Genomic DNA, 22,889 nt, shown 5'->3' with positions numbered 1-22,889 from the left:
TGCCCAATCGATAGCTTCATTCAATATCTGCACACAGCCCAACACACCCCATGGGGCTCCCTGGGATTTTTAATTTCTTTTTGTGAACCATAAAGCAGCAGTTTTTTGTTTATTAACAGGACGTTATGGTGTAACAAAGTACTAAGTGAAACTAAAAAGAGCTGACGCTTCGAAAAAGTCCTATTTCTGATGTCATGGGTGTGGTGATTTAAAAAGAAAGGTTCAGCAAAGTATTTTGTTGTTGAATTAACTTACCATGGCTCTTAAAAAAATGCGTAAAAAGAGTGAAGAAATAAATAATTGAACACCACAACATTCTCTAAAGCCCTTTAATGTGTTTTATATATAAAGAACAAAGAACAAATGCTGTCATAGGTCTTAATATTTTATTTATTCATTAGATTTTTCAAAACTATTTTTTTTTTCATAATAAATCTTCACTTTGAGGTCATCAAAGAATTGTCACAATAAAAACAAAAGAAGGTATTATAGAAAAATTGTACACAAATAAAAAAACACGCAAAAAACAAAAAGCAACATTTTATTCAGAATGTCATAGTTTATACCTCTTGTACATTCCACACAGTACAAGATAGCAGAGAGAAGAATGTTTGCAACACTTTTGAAGGGTTGTTTTTGTGTCTTTGTGCTTTTTAGCTATAATCCAATACTCAGTTTTGGGGGGGATGAATTCATTTGTTACTTTTTGAAATTATGATATTGTCTCTCTGCAGAGTCCTAAATACCATGCATAATTTGTTTGGTCACTAAGACAAGCAAGAGGATATTGCTTAAACAGTCCAAAATCTTGTTTTCCACATGTCTGTTTGCTTTCCAAAACCTATACTCATCTTTTAATGTTGACACAACAGCAATTGCAAAGAAAAAAATAAAAATTAATTAAAACGAACAAAGAAATAAACAAAAAGGAAGGAGTATGTCAAAAAAGAAAAAGAAAAAAAAGAACAGATGTTGGAGATGCACATAAAGGAGGGAAAATAAAAACTGTATAGCTAATGGCAGAAAAGGGTCTATCGCTATAGCAACACATTAACATTGAATATTCTGTTTTTCATTTATTTTCACCTTGGTTTTTTCTTAAAAAAAAGAAAAAAAAAAGTTTGAAGAGCAGGTATACTGTAGTTGGCATCGTCTATATAACAGGCTATAAAACACCACTTCAGCCACAGTCCAGAGAGCACACAGATAGTCTTTGCACCGTATATAAACATGTAATAAGATACTTTACGTGCATGGAGATTTTCCTCAATCTATCCCGAATGGCCCCGGTATTCCTTGTCATCATCTGTCATCGTTTTGACAAACATACAAACAGAAAGAAAATCCATCATCCTTTACACTTGGATTGATATTTAAGGCCTCCACAATTCTCTTTGACACCAAGGGTTCTGTCCACCGAGTGGAAATCAGTTCGGATCCCACAAGGAGCGGTCCTTTCTCATCCAAACCTGCAATACTGCCATCAGAAAAGGGAGTCAAATACTTTGGCTGATTTAACAATCATAGGAAGCATCTCATTTTTAAGTCCTTCACTCCTTTTCCGTCTGTCCCATTGGTGAATGTCTGTTTGGATTGTTGCAGATGTCTGGCTTTAGAACGAAAATATTCCGGCAACACATATACAGGCAACATAATATGAAATACACTTAATTCTAACCAACGGCCTTGTCTCTCAGTGATCCACAACTGTATTGACTACGTGGATTCTTCTTGAGCAGTTCTTTTCACACCTTTCAGCTTAGTAAAGTTCTGGTGTGCTTGGTTGTAAATGATGTTTTCTTGTTGTTAGTAACAGTATATTGTGTCTTAGGTCAATCTAAGACAGTTTTGTCTTTTTCTATTTTTCTTTTTTTTCACAATTGCTATACACAGGTGGATCTCCCCTCCCCTTTTGTGTGTGAGTTCAGAGCACAAGATCTATGGTTGGGTTGTAAGGGGCGGGGAGAAGGTCTGTGAGATCAGACGTAGTACTCCTTGTCCTTGTTCTTTTTATCTTTTTTATTTTTGGGCACGCCAATAGGCTTTTCTTTGACGGCGGCTCCGTTGGGCTGTGTGGCTGAATTACTAATGTAGTTACGGCTCTCATCCACATGGTACGAGCCCTCGTCACGATTTCGGTATTTGTACATGGCGTAGAGCAAGATTAGGATGCAAAGGGCGGCTGCCGCGACAATGCCTACGACCATGCCCGTGGTGCTGCTGGACTCCCGAATCACTTCTGGGCTGGGGTAACCCTTGGCTTCAGGCAGTGGAGGTCGAGCTGTGGAAACACAGGAAAGGAAAAGAGAGAGAGACCCTTCATTACAATCACAGGGTTCATTTCTAGTCTATTATTACAGAGCTTCCTAGAACACTTGATTCTGATTGGTTACTGGGGGCTTTCAGTTGGCAATACACTTTTTCAGCAATTTCCCAATATGCACCATCATTCATGGCAATGCTAAATATTAGTCAGGTCAATTGGGTAACCGAAAACACTGCTTAAATCGATCTTCTAGTCAGTGATCTTTTCATTGACGAATAATTTGTCATAATTTTCGCACATGAAAACAAGACTATAACGAAATAAAAACTTGTTTTGAATGTCAAAAATTATGATGAAAATCTATTGACATTTTCATCAAAGAAAAAAAAAACTACTGACAAAAAATGTTGAAATGATGCCAGAAAAACCCTCAATTTCGGTCAGGTTTTCTAAATGCACACACCTGAGTCACGCACACAGAAAAGCACCTCACACACAATGGATACTGAATTTGGCTCTCTTTCACATCGCATTAACAGAAAAATGATGTTGAATTGTATGTTTTGATGAGTATTCATGTAAATACACTCGGTTACGTCTTAAGTGAACAGTTGGGAGAATACTGGATATAATAATGTATATCAGTATAAAGCACCCGTGCATTCAGTTTTAAAGGGAAAGCAGCTTAATTTAGTTGCTGTTGTCTGTCATTAAAGAGCCACACAGATGGGAAATCAAAAATTACCTGTATTACAGTGTATGATGTAGCTGTCCATCAGTGTAAACAATGTGCAAAGTAATTAAACCAAAAAGTACACGATTTATAAAGTTATTGGCTTCTAACGTAAGGAGTCGACTCTGAATCGCTGAAACGAGTCGTTATAGATTTTAAATCTTTTGCCCATCTCTATGTACGTCACTAGAAACACTTTGCATAATAATCTCCGCCTACCGTGTTTGGAGAAACGGAACTCTGACCTGCCCCGCCCCCCACACAGACGCTCTGTTTGGTGTGATAGTATCATGTCGAGGAGACAGTGTGTTTTTAATTGTAAAGGAAAGTTAGTTTTATTTTCACTGCCAAGGAATGAAGATCAGAAGAACCAATGGCTAAAATTAATTTTTACCACAATAACAGAGCAGTACAACAAATCCCTTTTGTTGTGTTCACAACATTTCACTGATGACTGATTTTCTAATCTCGGTGAGTACAGCGGGATTTTCAAAGCGTTTGGCCATAAAAGAGGGTTCATTACCAACTTTATTTAACAACGAGCATCTCCGAATCACAACGCGAAGTATGATTATGAAGTTATGTGTCTGTTTTCTCCAGAGCGTCTTATCAGTATGTGTGCTGTCTGCAGCCTGTCTGCGCTGATCGTCATGTACAAACACGTCATTAAAATGAAGTGTAACTCCGTGAATACTCAACGAAGACATGTCTACTTTAAAACTAAACAAGTGCTGCCGAAAACAGATATTCTGTGATAAAGTAATCCATATGAAAACAACGCAATGTCTGTTTTTCATGTCTCCCTTCGTTATATCTAATGTGACCACGCCCCCGCGCTATTCAGATTCAAACTGAAGCGCGCGGCTTGAATACATCCACACAGAAGAAAAAGCAGCGAGACTGTTCAAGTTTTTTTATTTTACTGTTTGCTTCGCGATGAGAGGAATAAGACATAATTCACCCCAAACAGATGCTAACGCATAGTTTACTGTGGAGGTGTGTGCGGAACAACCAATCAAACCTGACTATGTTAGTTGACCAATCAGAACACAGTATGCTACCGAAAGGTGGGGTTTAAGGAACCTGAATCTTTTGAACAGCTTTGCGTGAACCGTTTGAGGATCTCTGAGAATTGAGGTAATTTTAAAATGATATTTTGACAAAATGACAATGTTTTTTAACCTTGGATGGATTTAAACCTAATGTACAGGACTTATAAACAGTGATAGGAAGCTTAGAATTTTCATCTTACTGGCTCTTTAATGTTACTCAAGCAACAAAACAAAGAGAGAATATCACTCATTGCTCTTGACTGAATTACTTTAGTAACTCTAATAAGGATTCATTTAAATTTATTTAAATAAATATGTCTGCTTGAAAGAATGAAGAATGTGGTTATAAAGTTATAAAGAATGCATATTATATAACCATTGGTATTTCACTGGAAGGAGGACCATGTTCTTGTTAATGTGTGTGACAGCAGTTAAATCTGTGTCTGTTGCATGATGCAACCTTAACATAATTTGTCAAAAGACTAAAATCTGTTAAAATCTGTTAAAATAAACACTGCTTCCAGTGGCACAACTGAGTTCTCCAACCCTGCTCCTGGGAGCTATGGACCCTATTGACCCCATGTTTCATTGGGGTAGGAAATAAAATCTCCCACTGGTTCCCAACCCTGTTCCTGGAGTAACCCAACAATATACATTTTGGATGTCTCTCTTTGACACTGTCATGATCCTGGTTCCCTTTACCCTTTTCCCCTCCCCTCTCTGATGCCTTTTCTTCTCTTCTCTTTCCTTGCACTAATCTTTCTTCTCTCATTAATCTCCTTCAGCTGCTCATCATTGCGCTACTCTTTGCGCTTGGCTTCCCGCACCTGTTTCCTCTTCTCCTCTGATTAACACCCCTACTTCTTTCCCTTTCCTCCCTACCTGCCTTGCCAGATTATCCCCTAAATACGCTTAACTGGTATGTCTTATTCCCTGTCGTTTTTGTCCCAGTCTTAGTCCTGTTTGTTCGGGGTGCTGTGAGTGTGAGCCTGGGAGTTTAGCCGCTGCTCGTCTCCTGACCTGCTGATCTCTCCCTCTCTACTGTGAGGTTGCGGAGCTGTCCACCGTACTCAATCCGCCGGGGCGGCCGGTGGCTTTTGCTTTCTCTTTTTGAACAAGGACGAGTTTTGGTTCCAGTTTTTTCCCTTTGGGCTTTTTTCTGTTTGCATTCCCCATTATTCTGAAGCTCCTGTGTTTGATCATTAAAGACAATACTTGCTCCGCGAATTGCTCTCTCTCTGGTCCTCTTTCCACACTACAGAATAATCTGGCCCACTATGGACCCAGCAAGAGAGCATCCGATACAGACGGCCGTCGAGATCCAGGGAGTTATGCTGGGTAAACACGAGGAGGAATTATCGGCCGCCAGACAGGCCGTGGAGACGCTGGCGGCTCAGGTGACGGATCTGGCTAGACAACTCCACCAGTGTAGTCTCAATCCGCCAGCCTTGTCCGGATCCGTTCACTCCACGGAGCCTCGCATTAACAACCCGCCGTGCTATTCCGGTGAGCCCACCCAGTGCCGTTCATTTTTAATCCAATGCGAGGTTGTGTTTTCCCTCCAGCCGTCGACCTATTCTGGGGACAGGGCCAGGATCGCCTACGTTATCTCTCTCCTCTCCGGACGGGCTCGCCAGTGGGGAACGGCAGTCTGGGAGTCAAGGGCTGTGTGTGTCGAGCGTTTTTCCCTCTTCAAGGAGGAGATGATCCGTGTCTTCGACCGGTCTGTCTACGGGGAGGAGGCCTCCCGCCTCTTGTCTTCTCTGCGCCAGGGTAAGCGCTCAGTTACAGACTTTTCTATCGAGTTCCGCACTCTGGCAACCTCCTGTGGCTGGAATGAACCGGCGCTGCTCGCTCGTTTTCTGGAGGGGCTCCACGGGGGTATAAGGGATGAGATATTGTCCAGGGAGGTCCCTACTCGCCTGGATGCTCTGATCGACTTGGCTTTACGCATCGAGAAGCGTTTTGACCAGCGCCGCCGCGCTCGGGGTCTGGAGTCCGCCCTACTGGCTCCTCCGCCCGCCGATCCCCTGGCACTCCCCTCCTCTGAACCTGAGGCCATGCAACTGGGCGGCATCCGCATTTCCGCGGCAGAGCGAGAACGAAGAGTGGTCAATCGACTTTGCATGTATTGCGCTTCACCTGCGCATTTTGTCGCCGTGTGCCCGTTAAAAGACAGAGCTCGTCAGTGAGGGGAGGGCTTCTGGCGAGCGCAACCACTCTAGTCTCTCCTCCTAACTCCTGTACCACCTTCTCGATCCATCTTCGCTGGCCTGGCTCCTCTGCCTCCTGCAGGGCTCTGATTGACTCCGGGGCCGAGGGCAATTTCGTGGATGAGTCATGGGCTCGTGCGCAAGGTATTCCCCTGAAGGAGTTAGATGCACCCTCTCCCCTTTTTGCTCTAGATGGAAGCTCTCTCCCGAGGGTTAACCATGAGACTCCACCCTTAACACTCACTATCTCCGGTAACCACCGTGAGACCATATCCTTTTTAACTTTTCATTCCCCTTATTTCCCAGTAGTTTTAGGGCATCCCTGGCTAGTACTTCATAATCCCCAGATTAACTGGATAAGGGGTACCGTCCTCTCTTGGAATTTGTCTTGTCATGTCAACTGTTTAACCTCTGCTATTCCTCCTGTGTCCTCTGTCTCTGTGTTTCAGGAAGATCCAGGGGATTTGTCTGGGGTGCCGGAGGAGTATCACGATCTGCGGATGGTTTTCAGTCGTTCGCGGGCCGCTTCTCTCCCCCCTCACCGTCCCTATGATTGTAGCATCGACCTTCTCCCGGGCACTACGCCACCTCGTGGTAGACTGTATTCCCTGTCGAGGCTAGAACGCGAAGCTCTTGAAAAGTATCTATCGGAGTCCCTGGACGCAGGTACCATAGTTCCCTCATCCTCTCCCGCGGGCGCCGGGTTCTTCTTCGTTAAGAAGAAGGATGGTTCCTTGCGCCCCTGTATAGACTATCGGGGCCTTAACGAGATAACTATTAAGAACCGTTATCCATTACCCCTCATGTCATCGGCCTTTGAGGTCTTGCAGGGCGCCAAATTCTTCACGAAGTTGGACCTTCGCAACGCCTATCACTTAATTCGCATAAAGGAGGGGGATGAATGGAAGACCGCGTTTAACACGCCCCTTGGGCACTTTGAGTATCGCGTTCTCCCGTTCGGCCTTGTAAACGCCCCCGCGGTCTTTCAGGCGTTGGTAAATGATGTTCTTAGAGACATGCTAAATATATTTGTTTTCGTCTATCTAGATGACATTCTTATCTTCTCGCCCTCCCTCCAGGTGCACGTCCAGCAGGTTCGCCGCGTTCTTCAGAGGCTTCTCGAGAATAGGCTGTTCGTCAAGGCGGAGAAATGCTGCTTTCACGCGCGCTCGGTCACCTTTTTGGGATCGGTCATTTCAGGGGAGGGTATTAGCATGGACCCCGCTAAGGTTAAGGCGGTTATTGACTGGCCAGTTCCTGATTCTCGCGTCGCCTTGCAGCGTTTCTTGGGGTTCGCCAATTTTTACCGCCGCTTCATTTGCAACTACAGTCAGGTCGCAGCGCCCCTAACCGCCCTTACCTCTGTCAAGTCCAGTTTTGTATGGACCGAGTCCGCCCAGCGCGCTTTTGACCGCCTGAAGACCCTTTTCACGTCCGCTCCCATCCTAATGACCCCTGACCCTTCCAAACAGTTCATAGTCGAGGTTGACGCGTCCGAAGCAGGCGTTGGAGCTATACTCTCCCAGCGGTCTGCCTCCGATGGTCAGATCCACCCCTGCGCTTTTTTCTCGCACCGACTAACTCCCTCCGAGCGTAATTACGACGTGGGTAATCGTGAACTACTCGCTATCCGCCTCGCGCTAAGTGAATGGAGTCAGTGGCTAGAAGGTTCCTGCGTTCCTTTCTTGGTATGGACGGATCACAGGAATCTCGAATATATTCGTTCTGCGAGGAGGATGAGTGCCCGTCAGGCTCGTTGGGCATTATTTTTCACCCGTTTCGACTTTTCTATTTCCTACCGACCCGGCTCGAAGAACGTCAAGCCTGATGCTCTGTCCCGCCTCTTCGATTCCTCAGAGTGCTCCGAGTCACGCGTTCCCATTATCCCCGAGGGGCGTGTTATTGGTGTGGCCATCTGGGGAATCGAGAGACTAGTCAAACGAGCTCTCTCTCACTCCGCCACTCCCCGTCGATGCCCCTCTAATCTTCTCTTCGTCCCTGCATCTGTCCGTCCGGCTGTCCTCCAGTGGGCTCATACGTCCAAATTAGCTGCCCATCCCGGCGTTAGGGGCACCCTGGCTTCCATAGGCCAACGGTTCTGGTGGCCCTCCTGCGAACGGGACACTCGTAGTTTTGTAGCCGCCTGCGCGGTATGCGCACAGACTAAATCTGGGAACTCCCCTCCGGCCGGCCTTCTTAGACCACTCCCCATTCCCTCGCGCCCGTGGTCCCATATCGCCCTTGATTTCATTTCGGGTCTTCCCCCGTCGGCTGGAAATACCGTTATCCTCACTGTCATCGACCGCTTCTCTAAATCAGCGCATTTTATTCCTCTACCCAAACTCCCCTCCGCCAAGGAGACCGCCCAGACTGTCGTTGAGAATGTTTTTAAGTTACATGGTCTACCTTCTGATGTTGTCTCAGATAGAGGTCCTCAATTCGCTTCGCAGTTCTGGAAGGAATTCTGCCGTTTAATCGGTGCATCCGCTAGCCTTTCGTCCGGTTTCCATCCTCAGACTAATGGTCAGGCCGAACGAGCCAATCAGACCATCGGCCGCATATTACGTAGTCTTGCGTTTCGCAACCCAGCATCATGGTCTGAACAGCTCCCTTGGGCTGAATATGCCCATAATTCGCTCCCGTCCTCGGCCACTGGGCTATCCCCTTTTCAAGCTAGTCTCGGTTATCAGCCACCCCTGTTCTCGTGCAAGGACTCGGAGTCCAACGTCCCGTCGGCTCAGGCGTTCGTTCAGCGCTGTAAGCGTACCTGGAGGAGGGTCAGATCCGCTCTTTGCCGTTTTAGAGACCGGACCCTACGTACCGCTAATCGCCGCCGAGTCAAGAGCCCTAGATATACTTGCGGTCAAAGGGTTTGGCTGTCTACTCTTAACCTGCCCCTCCAGTCGATCTCACGCAAATTGACCCCTCGTTTCGTTGGGCCGTTTCGAGTTTCTAAGATTATTAGTCCTGTCGCGGTCCGCCTCCAACTCCCTCCCAATCTCCGTCGTGTCCATCCTGTTTTTCATGTGTCTTGCATTAAACCGGTTATCCGCGCCCCACCCCGGTCTTCCACCCCCCCCGTTCAGGTTGAGGGATCCCCTGTCTACAGGGTTCGTAGATTATTGGAGGTCCGCCGCCGGGGTCGGGGTCGACAGTACCTAGTGGACTGGGAGGGTTATGGTCCCGAGGAGAGAAGTTGGATCCCCTCCCGGGACGTTCTGGACCATTCGCTTATTGATGATTTCCTCCGCTCCCGCCAGGCTTCCCCCTTGGGAGCGCCAGGAGGCGCTCATTGAGGCGGGGGCTCTGTCATGATCCTGGTTCCCTTTACCCTTTTCCCCTCCCCTCTCTGATGCCTTTTCTTCTCTTCTCTTTCCTTGCACTAATCTTTCTTCTCTCATTAATCTCCTTCAGCTGCTCATCATTGCGCTACTCTTTGCGCTTGGCTTCCCGCACCTGTTTCCTCTTCTCCTCTGATTAACACCCCTACTTCTTTCCCTTTCCTCCCTACCTGCCTTGCCAGATTATCCCCTAAATACGCTTAACTGGTATGTCTTATTCCCTGTCGTTTTTGTCCCAGTCTTAGTCCTGTTTGTTCGGGGTGCTGTGAGTGTGAGCCTGGGAGTTTAGCCGCTGCTCGTCTCCTGACCTGCTGATCTCTCCCTCTCTACTGTGAGGTTGCGGAGCTGTCCACCGTACTCAATCCGCCGGGGCGGCCGGTGGCTTTTGCTTTCTCTTTTTGAACAAGGACGAGTTTTGGTTCCAGTTTTTTCCCTTTGGGCTTTTTTCTGTTTGCATTCCCCATTATTCTGAAGCTCCTGTGTTTGATCATTAAAGACAATACTTGCTCCGCGAATTGCTCTCTCTCTGGTCCTCTTTCCACACTACAGACACATCCATTTCAGGTCTTGATGTCTCTACTAATGAAGTGTTAGTAGAGATTCAGGTGAGTTTAATTTGGGAAACATACAAAATGTGCTGAGTTGGGGATACTCCTGGGACCAGGGTTGGGAACCTTGTACATCACAATACTGAAGAAATGATTCACTGCTACTTCTGTTTCATTGCAATAATAGTACTATAATATTGTTGGGGTGCTGATCTTGTTGCTAAGCCATTTGTTTTGTAAACTAACACTTTTTATTTTCCTTCGTTTTAAGATAACACTCAGGTAAAATAATAACTTCAACTCACATCAATATTTCATGTCAACATATTTACATATTTATATGGTTAGAAGCCATTTAATTAACTTCACGTTGGCGTCGTCCATCACCCTGTCAAGATTTAATTTGCAATAATGACCAGCTGATTGCCCCTTTCTTAAAAACCTTTAAGTAATTGTTCTTTCTTCTTACTTCTTTCACACAGTAACAATATTATTCTATAGCCTAGTTCTGAGCGGACGAGAAATACGAAAAGAGGAATGAAGCTAGAAGAAACTTGAAAGTAACCCAAAAATCAATATTTCTTTTCCAAATTGATTTCTCTCCTGATGAGATTAGATATCCCACTGAGAATCTGCTTCACGGCACCGTACAGTCACTTGAGTAAATAGGATATGAACCACAAAAACGACACTCAACCTTGCTATAAGGGCTGCACGATTATTCGAATGCAATTGTCATTATGTTAGCAAAGCCGATTCTGTAATCAGCAGTAAATCATCATCATGCTTTCAGATGGAACACCTTTTATTACACAGAGCCATAGTTCACTGACAAGTTACGAAAAAGCAGACGATTTTATAGTGCGATTATGAAATCAAAGAAATCGTTTGGGTTAATGACACCTGTTTGCGTAGCTTCTAAGTGAACTATGGCACTGTGTAATGTCAGTTAATGCTGCTCCTTCTGAAAGCATGTGAAAATACCACATTTAATAACATGTTTTTACTCCAAACTCACTTAATAAATAAATCCTTCTGTGAGATGATGTGGCTTCTTACACAGAATAAGGCACGCAACATATTTCATAGAATTCTAAGCAGTGATAAAGGCATTGCATTATAAATATACTTTATTTGAATGAAAATTATAATAATAATAACTCAGATATGTCATAGTTGTGTGTTTATTAGTCATTTTGAATCATTAAAAGCAGTTAAATCTGCTGTTTATCCAGCTACCACTACAGGCATTTCCTGGGTTTCTTCTTAGGGGCATATTTGGAGTTTCAGTGCTTCACTGAAAGATACGCATGACAATCGCAGCTTCTGTCGAATCGAAATTTTGATTCCATTTCAATAAATCAGGCAGCCCCACTTGTTATATATATATATATATATATATATATATATATATATATATATATATATATATATATATATATATATATATATTATTAGCCAACACCGAATGGACAAACTTGTAGTGTAAGTTTGTGCTAACACCTTACTTAGTGATCAGAATGGATATGTTGCACATTTCCCATGAGTCGTGACCATTGAGTAAACCTCACTTCCTGGCTATTTATTCCTGGCACAGAGAGTAGTATGGTAGGTAGAATAGTGTGGTATAGTTTCTTCTGATTTATGTCTGTTGGAGAGGGGACAGTAACTGAGAGACAGTGCGGCTGCAGGCTGTGCGCAAATGCTCGACAAAACAACACCTGCGACAAAGCCGTTTACAGCTAAGGCCCGATCCTCTGCAACCCGCAGGTGCAGGAAATGAGAAGATGACAAAGTACAGCAGGGAATTATGGATGGCGACCTCTGCTCAAACATCTGTTTTAGAAATGTTGTGTGGAAGGAGGACACTTTGGGGATCCGTTACATCATTTATCTGAGACCTTCTGAGCTTTGGCCAACATTTTATGTTTCTTCTTTTTTCTGTGCTTATTATCAAGAACATTGCTTGATTTATTAGCATGTTTTTCTGTTATGTCATGGACATGCTTTCATTGCCCCATGTATAATATGATTGCGACATGGGCCACTAGCGGTTGTAACTAATCCACCTGAAGGAACCCAGATTGGGTTAACCTTTGTGCTTCATTTTTCATGTCGAAAGTGGTTTGCGCAGTCGACTGAGTAACCAGGATGTGCCCGCTGCGTGGAGAAATGAGAAACGCAGTATGTGCTACGCTAGCATGCTCTCTGGCCTTTTCTGAATTTATACCTCAACAAAATTCACCAGGTCTTTTTAACCTGCACACAAGCAATGACATACAATAGGGATTATGGGTGAAATAAAAAACAAAATAAAATAGACTTTAGCATATGTTTTATGTGGCAAACTGGCAAAATGAAATATGTGAGTTGAAATTATACAGAAGCACAAAGAAATTTGATGACAGGCACAAGTTTAAGTTTGTTTAATATAATGACCTATTTAAAAACTCATCTAAGCAATGAGCTCCCTCTGTGCCAAAAAGGAAATTAAAAAAACTATATTTACAGCACATAAACAGGGTAAAGGATTTAATTTGGTTTAATGAGATATTAATGTCTGTTTAAAGAGGCAAAGGCAGATTATACAAATATATATTTCAGCGCACATTGTGAATACTTTGATAAATGAGCACATAAGCAACAACTCAGCTCAGGTAACAGCGAATCCTAACTGGCAACAAAACGATAAAAGCTTTTTCGAGTTAATCTGAGCTCCTGTTTAAACTAGCTGCAACAAGCGGTGAATGCCGCTACATTTTCTATTTCTGCACAGCAGCTTCGGATTTTTAAACATCAAACATAGATGAGCCTAGTAAAGGTTGTTTTTGGAAGCTGAGAAACATCGGATATGACAAAACCCTCAAGATCCAAAAGGAACACCACAAAATGGATGGCGCCTCATTGAAGTGCTGAAAATACAACAAGTGTTCTAGGTTTTTACGCTCTCCACTTCACTCTCGCTGTTATGATTGGCTGTTGTGTTGCGTTGAATTTTTGCATTCGGTGTGAACAGGAAAATTTACTTCTTGCTGGAATCTTGTTGCACTAGACACACCGGACACATTATTTCTCGGACTGTTTTTCTGCTGTACAATGTATCCACTTGGCTGAATTTGTGAGAAATGCTGCCATTTGGCATTTTAACACTATTTTTGTAATGATTTGTAAAATGTCAAATATAAGGATTGATTCACCCCCAAATTATAGTAAGCAGACACTACACAGAAAATGGATTTGCGTTATTTTACTTGTATAGTAGTCAAATAATCTTTCATGGAGTGGTTTCAAACAGAAATATAGCTGCAAGCAGCAATTACGGGGCCAAGCACTCCAACGGCAAATGTAGTAGCTAAGCATCGCATAAAGCATCACACCAAATACATTAATGAGCAATAACAGCAATTTTGGAATTATTGTATTTGAAATGGCAAAAAAAAAAACACCAATACCACCTCTAGTAGCATGATTACTTGGTTTATCAAGCTTGACCAATAGGTGACACTGTTATAAAATCAATTTGGTGTACTCTGTGTGACTTTTCAATGACACACACAAAGTTTGGTGTCAATATGCCAAAGCATTCCAGGGATACAGCCTCAAGTGTCATTTTCTCATTGTGCCTCAAATTCGTCGATGTGGTATGCGAAAACGGTTTTGTCTATCGACTCAAAATCCATAACTTTGAATCAGTATAGCCTGAAGATCATTTGATTCGAATTTGGTGAAAATCGGACATACGGTTGATGAGGAGTTCGAAAAGTATGTTTTCAACATAAATCAAAATGGCGGACCGGAAGTTCAGCTTACCGTGGTATATTTGGTATCTATGTTATCGGCATAAGCCAGGGAATATTTTGAGCCCAGTTTCCTTCAAATAGGCTAATGCATTAAAAAGTTATTAGCATTTGAAAAAGTGTAATTACTCATGGTTAATGAATGGTTTATTACTCTTGACCAATAGGTGGCGCTGTTACCAAATTTATGTGGCATGGTCAGTGTGAGGTGGCGATGACACATACAAAGTTTGGTGCAAATATGTCAAAGTGTTGCAGAGATACAGCCTCAAATGCATTTTGGCACCCTTCCAGCAAATTCGTTGATGCGCTAAATGAGAACCGTTACGTATATCGACACAAAATCCATAACTTTTTGCCAGCATGGTCTGAAGATGATTCACGTCAAATTTGGTGAAAATTGGACTAACGGTCTAGGAGGAGTTCGAAAAAGTAGGTTTTCAACATTAAGCAAAATGGCGGACAGGAAGTATGGCCAATTTTCACATAATTGGTATCAATGCTCTCGGCATGACCCACAGAATATAGCGAGACCATTTTAATTTTAATAGTCTAAATTATTCAAAAGTTATTAGCATTTATGTGATATTTCATTATAACTATTGGCCACAAGGTGGCGCTGCCACCAAACTTTTTGAGTACCTTCAGGGCATGGAGCCGAATATTTTTGTAATTATTTGCGAAACGATACGATGCTGCGTTCAAAAAATACAGCATTTTAACACATAATTCAAAATGGCCGACGCCTAAAATGGCCGACACGGGAAAATTGGATATCATTCGACTCGAGATGACTCACTGAATCTAAAGAGACCAGTTGTGTGATTTTTGGCCAAACCATTCAGAAGTTATAAGCCAAAATATGCATTTTTCATATCTCCTGACCACTAGGTGGCGCTGTGTCGAAACACTGCAGGTAGTCTCAGTTCATGCTTGTTAAAACACACACCAAGTTTGGTCTCAATATGACAAACTGTTGCCGAGATATAGCCTCACGTGCATTTTTGCGTGCATTTCGTCAAATTAGTTTACGTGTCATTCGACAACGGTTGGACGAATCAACTTGAATTCCATAACTTTTTGCCGGCCTGGTCTGAAGATGATCTGAGACAATTTTCGTGGCAATCAGACTAACCGTCTAGGACGAGTTCGAAAAAGTAGGTTTGTCGAATAATTGAAAATAGCGAAAAAACTAAACCTTGCGATTTTTGAATTTTGGGGTTCATTCGACTTGGCATGAGCCAAGGATTCAGAAGAAAAAAGAATTTTCATTTTCTGGCTTACGGTTCAAAAGTTATTAGCATAGAAACATTGAAAGTTTGGACAAGTGGTGGCGCTAGAGAGTTGGAGTTAGAGACTTCAAATTTGCTATAGTTAATGCTGGGACTGTCCTCTATCAGTGTGCCAAATTATACAACTTTCCCGCAATCGGTTCTATGGGCTGCCATAGACTTGCGGCGGAAGAAGAAGAAGAAGAAGAAGCAGAATAATAATAATAACGCCAACGGAAACAATAGGTGCCTACGCACCTTCGGTGCTTGGCCCCTAATGATGGAAAAACGGTGAACAATTTTGGAACAAAAGAATACATATGGACGGTAATAATATAAAAGAAAGATGACTGACCTAACCCACCTGAACTTGGGTCGCAAGGGTCAATGTCCTCATCGTCGCTGGGACATTCTGCCGACGCTACCAGAAGATCATCCTGTACCAGAGAGACACAGAAGAGACGAAGGGTTAGTCAAAACACCTAGTGGCATCATTACAGTTTCATAGGGCTGCTGTGTCATCTAAGGCCTCATGCTGTGAAAGAGAGAGAGAGGAGCAAAAAAAGGAAATGTCCTTTCTACTTCCACTCTGACATCTCTCACAAGTCTTCTTTGCTTTGACTCACAGGCGTGATCAAGGTTGTCCTAACCATCAAAGGTCACAACATCTCTGCAAAAACTACTGTTTCTGTGTTCATATCACCTTATGGTACAGTCTGGAGAGACTTCCAAATCAAGGCAGTCGGAAATATTGTCAAACACATACTCGCACATACACAAAGATTTCACAAATCCCTTGACGAATGCAATTTTGCAGTTTACTTAAGACAGTCACGCAGGAACATGTGGTGTGAGGAGCATCAAATCCCCTCACATCATTCCTTCCCGCTGGAAAACAATCTCATCAAACATGTCTTTTAATCTGAAATAAAACCATAGGAAGCAAATCTAAAGACAAGCCCTATCAATGAAAACACACGCCACTGAGTCGCGCACAACACCACATACTGAAGGAAATCTTGCCTCTGCTCCAGTGATGGTTCCGAAGGGAAAGAAAGCCATGTTGAGATTTCACGGTTTGAATTCCAAAGATGGTATCCGACTGAGGTTTAATAGCTCAGAACATCTCTCCGTGCAGGAATTCTCCATCAACTATGCAAAAAGGCTGCGAGCTCGACGTTGCTCTCAGTGCTACGGCAGAAAATTCCATCTGACGACGTCGCTCTGGTGGCATCCATTTAGTGCCAGTCTTCACACTTCTCTCTCTCTTTCTGCAATTAGCCGGAGTGTGTATACATTCGCCAGCTGGTCAAACGTGTATAGGCATGTGTGTTTGTCCCAATAGAACTGGTTGAGTGTGTGCGCGCAGGGAGGAAAGACATTGATTTGTCTCTCTGAGCTCACACAGTCTGCCCACAAGGCTGCGGGGCAATGCCCACGCCGATCAGGACCTTTACCCATCATCACAGCCACGAGGACCGCATGAAACAACACGGAAAGAGAAAGAGAAAGAGACTGAGAAGAAAGGGAGAGGAAAATGGGAGTGGGAGGGCACCCTGCACAGTTGTTTTAAACTGGTTGCTGTAATCACATGGTTGCCATTTTCCTTGCAGTGATATCTGTTCAACTCCCAGCTCTCAAACACCCTGCAAGTAGGTCAGTGCGGGTGAATAATTTAGATCCCTGACGTTACAGTGCTGGTTTATGTGCTGCTGCTGCTGGAAGGCTGGGAGACATGGAGGTAATGTGTTGCAGCAGGAGTGCACAACAGAGCCCTCGCTAAAGGCCAGCAGCAGCATGTGTCTCCCTGACTTTACAGAGAAAAAGAATAATAAAATATAGGTCCAAGGAACCACAGGCCGATGGGTGAAGTCATCCATACCGCTCCGTCTCTCATTCTGTCAACTGACATATAATGCATAAAAGACCTCAATTACCATAGACACTGAATTAAGTAGTCAACTGAAATGTGGTTATGTTTCTGATAAAAGAGATGAGGTAAGGTACACAGTTTTAATAATGCATAGGCTAAGCATGACAGACAACTTAGACACAGTGTTCCCTCTCTTGAGATGACCACAGACAGAAAGGAGGGAGTTCTAGAATGGTGAAGGAGGAGTGGGATGAAGTGTTGTGTAGTGGTTAAAGATCAGCAGGAAAGTGAAAGCACAAGAGGAAATCCATGAGGTATCACTACTGTGCCGGAACAGACATCCTGACATGTAAGAGCTTGGCAACATATATTGAATTTTAACAACATATACTGCTGTTCAAAAGTTTGGGGGTTGGAAATATTATTAAAAAATATTTTTTAAAGGAATCTGTTACTCTCACCCAGGCTTCATTAATTTGATAAAAAATACTGTAAAATAGTATTATTGTGAAATATTACTACAATTTATAACGGTTTTCTATTTTCATATATTTTAAATTTTAATTTATTCCTTAACTTTTTTTTGTTTTCTGATGAACAGAGTAAACAAAGAAATATATTTGAAACTTTAGTAACATTATACATATCTTTACTGTCACTTCTAGTCAATTTAGTGTATCTTTGCTGAATAAAAGTATTAATTTATTTTCTGACCCCAAACTTTGCAACTAAAAATTGCGTATTTTCAATGATTCTGTAAGCAATATTAAAATAAATTCTAATTATGTTTCCTAAATAACACGTCATTAGACGAGTTTAGAGATCCTTCCTTGACTTATTTTGTTCCAGTAAAAACTATCCTTTTCAACTATAATTCAAAACTTGGAATTCACATATTTGTGTGCTCACTCAAAAATGTTCAAGGACATACTCAAATGGCATTTTGAATGCATTAAAAAAACATGCCTTGACTATCTTAAGTAGATTTTTTTTTTCATGTTTTGAATTTGTAGATCTTACATTGAAGCGTTTTTAATCTATTTGGTCACAGTTAACTCTTCGGTTGCAATAATGGTATGAAACAGCACATATAAACAGTAATTGTAACCAAATAGATTAAAACATTTTTATGTATTTATATTCAAAATAGAATCAAAATGGAAAAACATATACTGCCAAGCCCTAATTGTATAGAGCAGACAGGGACCTTCTAAATAACTACATGACATTGTAACTGGAGGCTTTACATGAACATGCTCCACCCAAACCTTTGTTAGGATCTGCATTTGAATTCCTCTCACACAGCTGATTGCCTGAAACCATCCTTCTCTTTCCACTTTTGGAAACACTGCCCCTCAGCAAAGTGTCAAAACTCGAATCTAAGTCCTCAGATGTGGTGTTACACAAGCACTTGAGCGTGAGGCTGTTTTCTGCAGAAAAGTCACGTATGACTAAGACCGAGCCTTCAGCATCCATCTGCCTGAGATCGCCGTTCTCCATCCACTGCCCACTCAACAGCTGTGCTGAGGCGGGTGAGAGGGACAGAAGCGGCCTACACTATGACCGTCCATTTTCCTCCTGCTGAATAACTACAGTGCGACATGTAAGAGACTGTGTGTGCTATCAGAGCATCATTTACGCACACACACAGACACCACGTGCACAGTATCAGACTCCGTTTTGCTTGATCTTAATTACTGCACTGCCAACAGGCACAATAAGAGATGTGACACAGAGCCAAAATGGGCGGGAGAGCAGAGGGAGAGAGAGAAGACGGCACTCGGCTCACCTGTGAACGCTGAGGGAACCAGCTGTGCCCTAATGAGAAAGGAGTTACCTCAACACACGCGCACACACGCGCACACACAAAGCCCATTCCAATTACCTCTTAGCTGCAAGACTCAACTAAAAAGTAAGACCTTACACAAACTAAAAGTAGAACCTGACTGAGCCAACTGTACATGCCCTGCATAAGACAGGAACAGGAAGTGGGTGGATCTGACCCACTGAACCCTCCAACCCTAAACTAGGGTGGCCATATGTGCCATTCATATGGGACACGTCCCGGCCAGGATTTTAATATTGCCTAAAACATCCAGAGCAGTTTGACTGATGACATGCAGGTATTGTACATAATCGACCAATCGTGGGGCTGCGTGTGAGAAGGTGAGATCTAGAGGGAATGATCAAAGCGATGCAAATATGAGCATGTGTTTGTTCGTTCAATTGATTCGAAGCATCGCTGCACACAAATCCCCCCCAAAAAAACTAAGTGCGCAACAACGCTTCAAGTCAAACGAACGAAGAAACATGTGAAAGCGATTTGAAAGCATAAGGAGCCATCTGCACTGCTCTTTATAGCTCTCATGAATGCTACACAATGATCAACCTGCACAGTGCAAATTTCCAAAACCTGGATATTTTAGGCATTATTAAAATCCTGGCTGGGACGTGTATGAATTGCGCATATGGCCACCCTACCTTAACCAACCTAGGTTTTATGTTATTATCTATATTGTCTAGCAGTTCCAGCCAACTGCTCAGTAACACTATTTTGTGGTCATATTCAGGCTCTTACTCTTAATTTTGTAGTCTGCAAATATTGACCCTCAAAACCCTCTAACAGTTCTCTCAATTTCCATCTTAAATATGTCACATAACTCAAGTCCTTGCTCTGTAATCATTTGCACTCAAAGAAAAAAAAAAAAAAAAACTATACATTTTACAGCCCATCTGAGATGGCCAGGCTCAGATGCTTACATTCACCTCTATCTCTCGATCTCTTTCTCTTTCAGTCTTTAAGATGCTAGTACTCCACCACGAATACGAATATCTCAGAACAGTGCGCTGTCTGTTGTTGTTGCTATGGTGACATGAAGATTCAGCCTGTTCAAAATGATACGAAATAAAAGCTGAATCGCCTTGGTGGCTCAGTTGGGACCTGCAAAGCAAACCATTGATTTCTCGCTACCTGTTTTTCCTTTATCTTTTTCTCCATATTCCTTTCCTCCAGCCAGTGTGAGAGAAAGTAAGAGTGAGAGAAAGCAGAAGAACATCAAAGTCTGCCAGCTAACTTAGCAGCACTGCTAATGAAGACTGAATATTCATAGATCGGTCCTGGTGCTAAATGCAGCCTCAGTTCGCTGAGAGTGGTGTGTTTAAAATACTGAGAGCTCATACAATGAATAAAAAAATGGCCACTGATGCACTGCAGTATTCTCTAACAAGAACAGTTGAAAAAAGAAAAAAAAAATGCAAGAAACACAATGGAGATACACTTGCTTGTATAAAGCCAGCGTGTACAGGAATATATAGAGCTGGCCCACAGGGCTTCCATATATGCGCTCACTGACATCCTGTATGTAAGATTCAACTTGTGAAAGATTTAAAAGAGCTAAACACACACACACACATACTCCGTCTCCCATCACCTATTGCCATACTGAGATGAGTAATAGAGAATCTGGACCTTTCATAGAAGATAGAAATTAAGATGGTTTCCGGTGCAGGTCTTCCAAATCAAATCAAGAATAATTCTCATTTTGAAAATAGGTTTTTTCAGCACATTCAAAAGCATTACAATACCTTGGTTATTTATAACACCTAATTAATGCTCTCTTATTAAAGTTTACATAACATCTAAATTATATTTAATTTTTAAATTCATGTTTCTGCTTGTCTTGTTAATGATACATTGGTGGATTCTATTCCAAAGAAAACAGTTTTTGTCTTAATGGATATTAATTGAATGTTGGATAATGTTAACCATTAGCCGAGTAGTTGTTTTTATTGAACAAACTCACTAAAAGCATTCAGTCAGACTTCTTTTCTGGTTTAAAAGGTTAACTTTGTGTTGTTCAGTCGATTCCAGAAGGATAAAATCTAGTTCACACCTATTTTTTTTTTCACGGTTAGTTTCAAGTTTCAATAAGAAATATAAATGTAACACTTAAAAAATATAAAAAACCCCCAAAAAAACAGGCAAATGCATCAAGACTGACCATGAAAGTACTCAAACAACTCTTGACTCATTTTTTTTTTGAAGACATATGAGTCACAAGTAGCCATTACAAGTAACTCTCAGAGGTCATAAAAGTGGGCATAAATAAATCTGATCATACACGCTGCCCACAGACAGAACATGCTGTTACAGACTGAAGCTCTAGATTTTATACAAGGAAAGAGAGGGGGCAACCTGCAGACTTCACGCAACACAATGTACACACTTGTTCACAGCACTCTGGGCTAAACTTTACTGGAGGACAGCACTTGATTTTCACACACTTTTAATGAGGGGCAGAATAAAATGAGATGCAGATCAAAAAAGAACGGCACAAATGACAGCGTAAGTGAGCGGTCGAGACGACAAAAGGAAGCGTCTAGTTAAGGAGGAGAAGAATAGTGCATGCCAAGAATGACTGGAAATGAAAATTTGGCTGCAACAGATGTGGACATCGGCGACTAATGATGCCAATCTCATGCATGTTCACAAATGCAATACAAGTTTTCCTTCTATTCCCTTAACTCTCTCCCTGCTGCCCCAAATCTCTATTTTTTTCTCTCTGCCCCTCTCTCTCCCTCTTTCTCTCTCTCTCACTTGCTCTATGTGCAGAGCGCTGCAGACAAATGGTGCATGCCTCTTTCACTGCATGGATATGACAACATCAAAGACTGCATGCGATGATGGCTGGATGGAGAAGGACCGTGAGAAAGAGAGACTACCTGGGATGAGGAACAATGCCACCTCGCATCCATGATGGCAGCCTGGCTACACTGTCTGCTTCCTCTACACAGCTTTGCTTTTCTGTTTTGGTGAGAGTTTGTCCTCTCCCCCTCTCTGATTTCCCCGTCCCTGCTCCTAGAGCAATACAAAAGCCCCACACCAGTAAAATAAAGTCCGCTCTGTCAGATCAAAAGTGATGACTGGAGAAATCCTACTTTGGTAAGCAGATAGGGATGATAAATTGTCTGTGCATCAGGAGAGACTATGAGTGCCTTCTACAGACTAGAAGAGAGAGAGAGAGAGAGGGAGGGAAGGCGTAAGAGAGGGAGAAGAGAAAACGAGAAAGATACACACGGATAGAGGCGGGAGAGAGAGTGGGAAAATACGGTACGACTGCAAGCTGATCACCTGACTCATCTCAGCCAATCTCCATTGCCACTCGGCTTGAGGTTGCTAAGGGTTTGCTCAGTTGGAGACATTTTATTATAGCGTTTTTTTAGAAAGAGATTGATGCGTGTATATGGATGGGAGGGGGGTTGCACACCTTCTACCCTGCCATAAAACTCAGCAGAGGCACAACCTACAATCTAACATCAAACATGCATGCATACTCTCAAAATACATTCGAGAAAGTGAATGTTACACAACGGACTGAAAAAACTCAGTTTTCATCTCCACCGGCCCTCCTGATCCTCTGGGACCTTGGGTTATTCAGCTCCATCTAAATGCCTCCGCCAGCTAAACTAACCAGCACAAATGCTCGTTTAACTCGCATTCAAATTCACTCTTTAGGCACGTACACGCCAACTGAGAAAGGAGGGGTCGGAACAGATAAAGACAGATATGCGGTAGTCAAATGTTTTACTCGCACCATGGTCAGTCTCACAGGATTCTGTTTGTCCCCTGCGTCTGCAGAATCTGTGCACTGGCAACAAACGCAACCATACATTATGAATGTGACTGAATTCATAAAAAGAACATAAACTGAGCCAAGGTCTCGACGGCGACACACATTAGAGATTAGGGATGACAGGTTGGAACACAAATCATGAAGACCACAAAAGAGACATGA

The 22,889-nt window shown here is 42.7% G+C and overlaps 1 protein-coding gene across 20 annotated transcripts in view; it reads right to left on the bottom strand.

Moving 5' to 3' along the window:
• Positions 1 to 525: 525 nt before the first annotated feature.
• LOC113056121 (neurexin-1a-like) overlaps positions 526 to 22,889 on the bottom strand; it is a 177,795-nt gene continuing 155,431 nt past the window's right edge. For 17 of the 20 annotated variants that reach the window (XM_026222655.1, XM_026222656.1, XM_026222639.1 and 14 more), the window contains 2 exons: positions 15,577 to 15,658; positions 526 to 2,281 (listed from right to left, as the gene is read on the bottom strand). In XM_026222655.1, the coding sequence (XP_026078440.1) occupies positions 1,980 to 2,281; positions 15,577 to 15,658 (384 nt within the window). In that variant the 3' untranslated portion in view covers positions 526 to 1,979. The remainder of the gene's footprint in view (positions 2,282 to 15,576; positions 15,659 to 22,889) is intronic. The other 3 variants (XM_026222650.1, XM_026222647.1, XM_026222641.1) reach the window with 2 other exon arrangements.

This window comes from Carassius auratus, chromosome 37 (genome assembly GCF_003368295.1).
Source record: "Carassius auratus strain Wakin chromosome 37, ASM336829v1, whole genome shotgun sequence".
Lineage (NCBI taxonomy): Eukaryota > Metazoa > Chordata > Actinopteri > Cypriniformes > Cyprinidae > Carassius > Carassius auratus.
The sequence above is the reverse complement of the archived record's forward strand: the minus strand, read 5'-3'. Positions and strand labels throughout refer to the sequence as shown.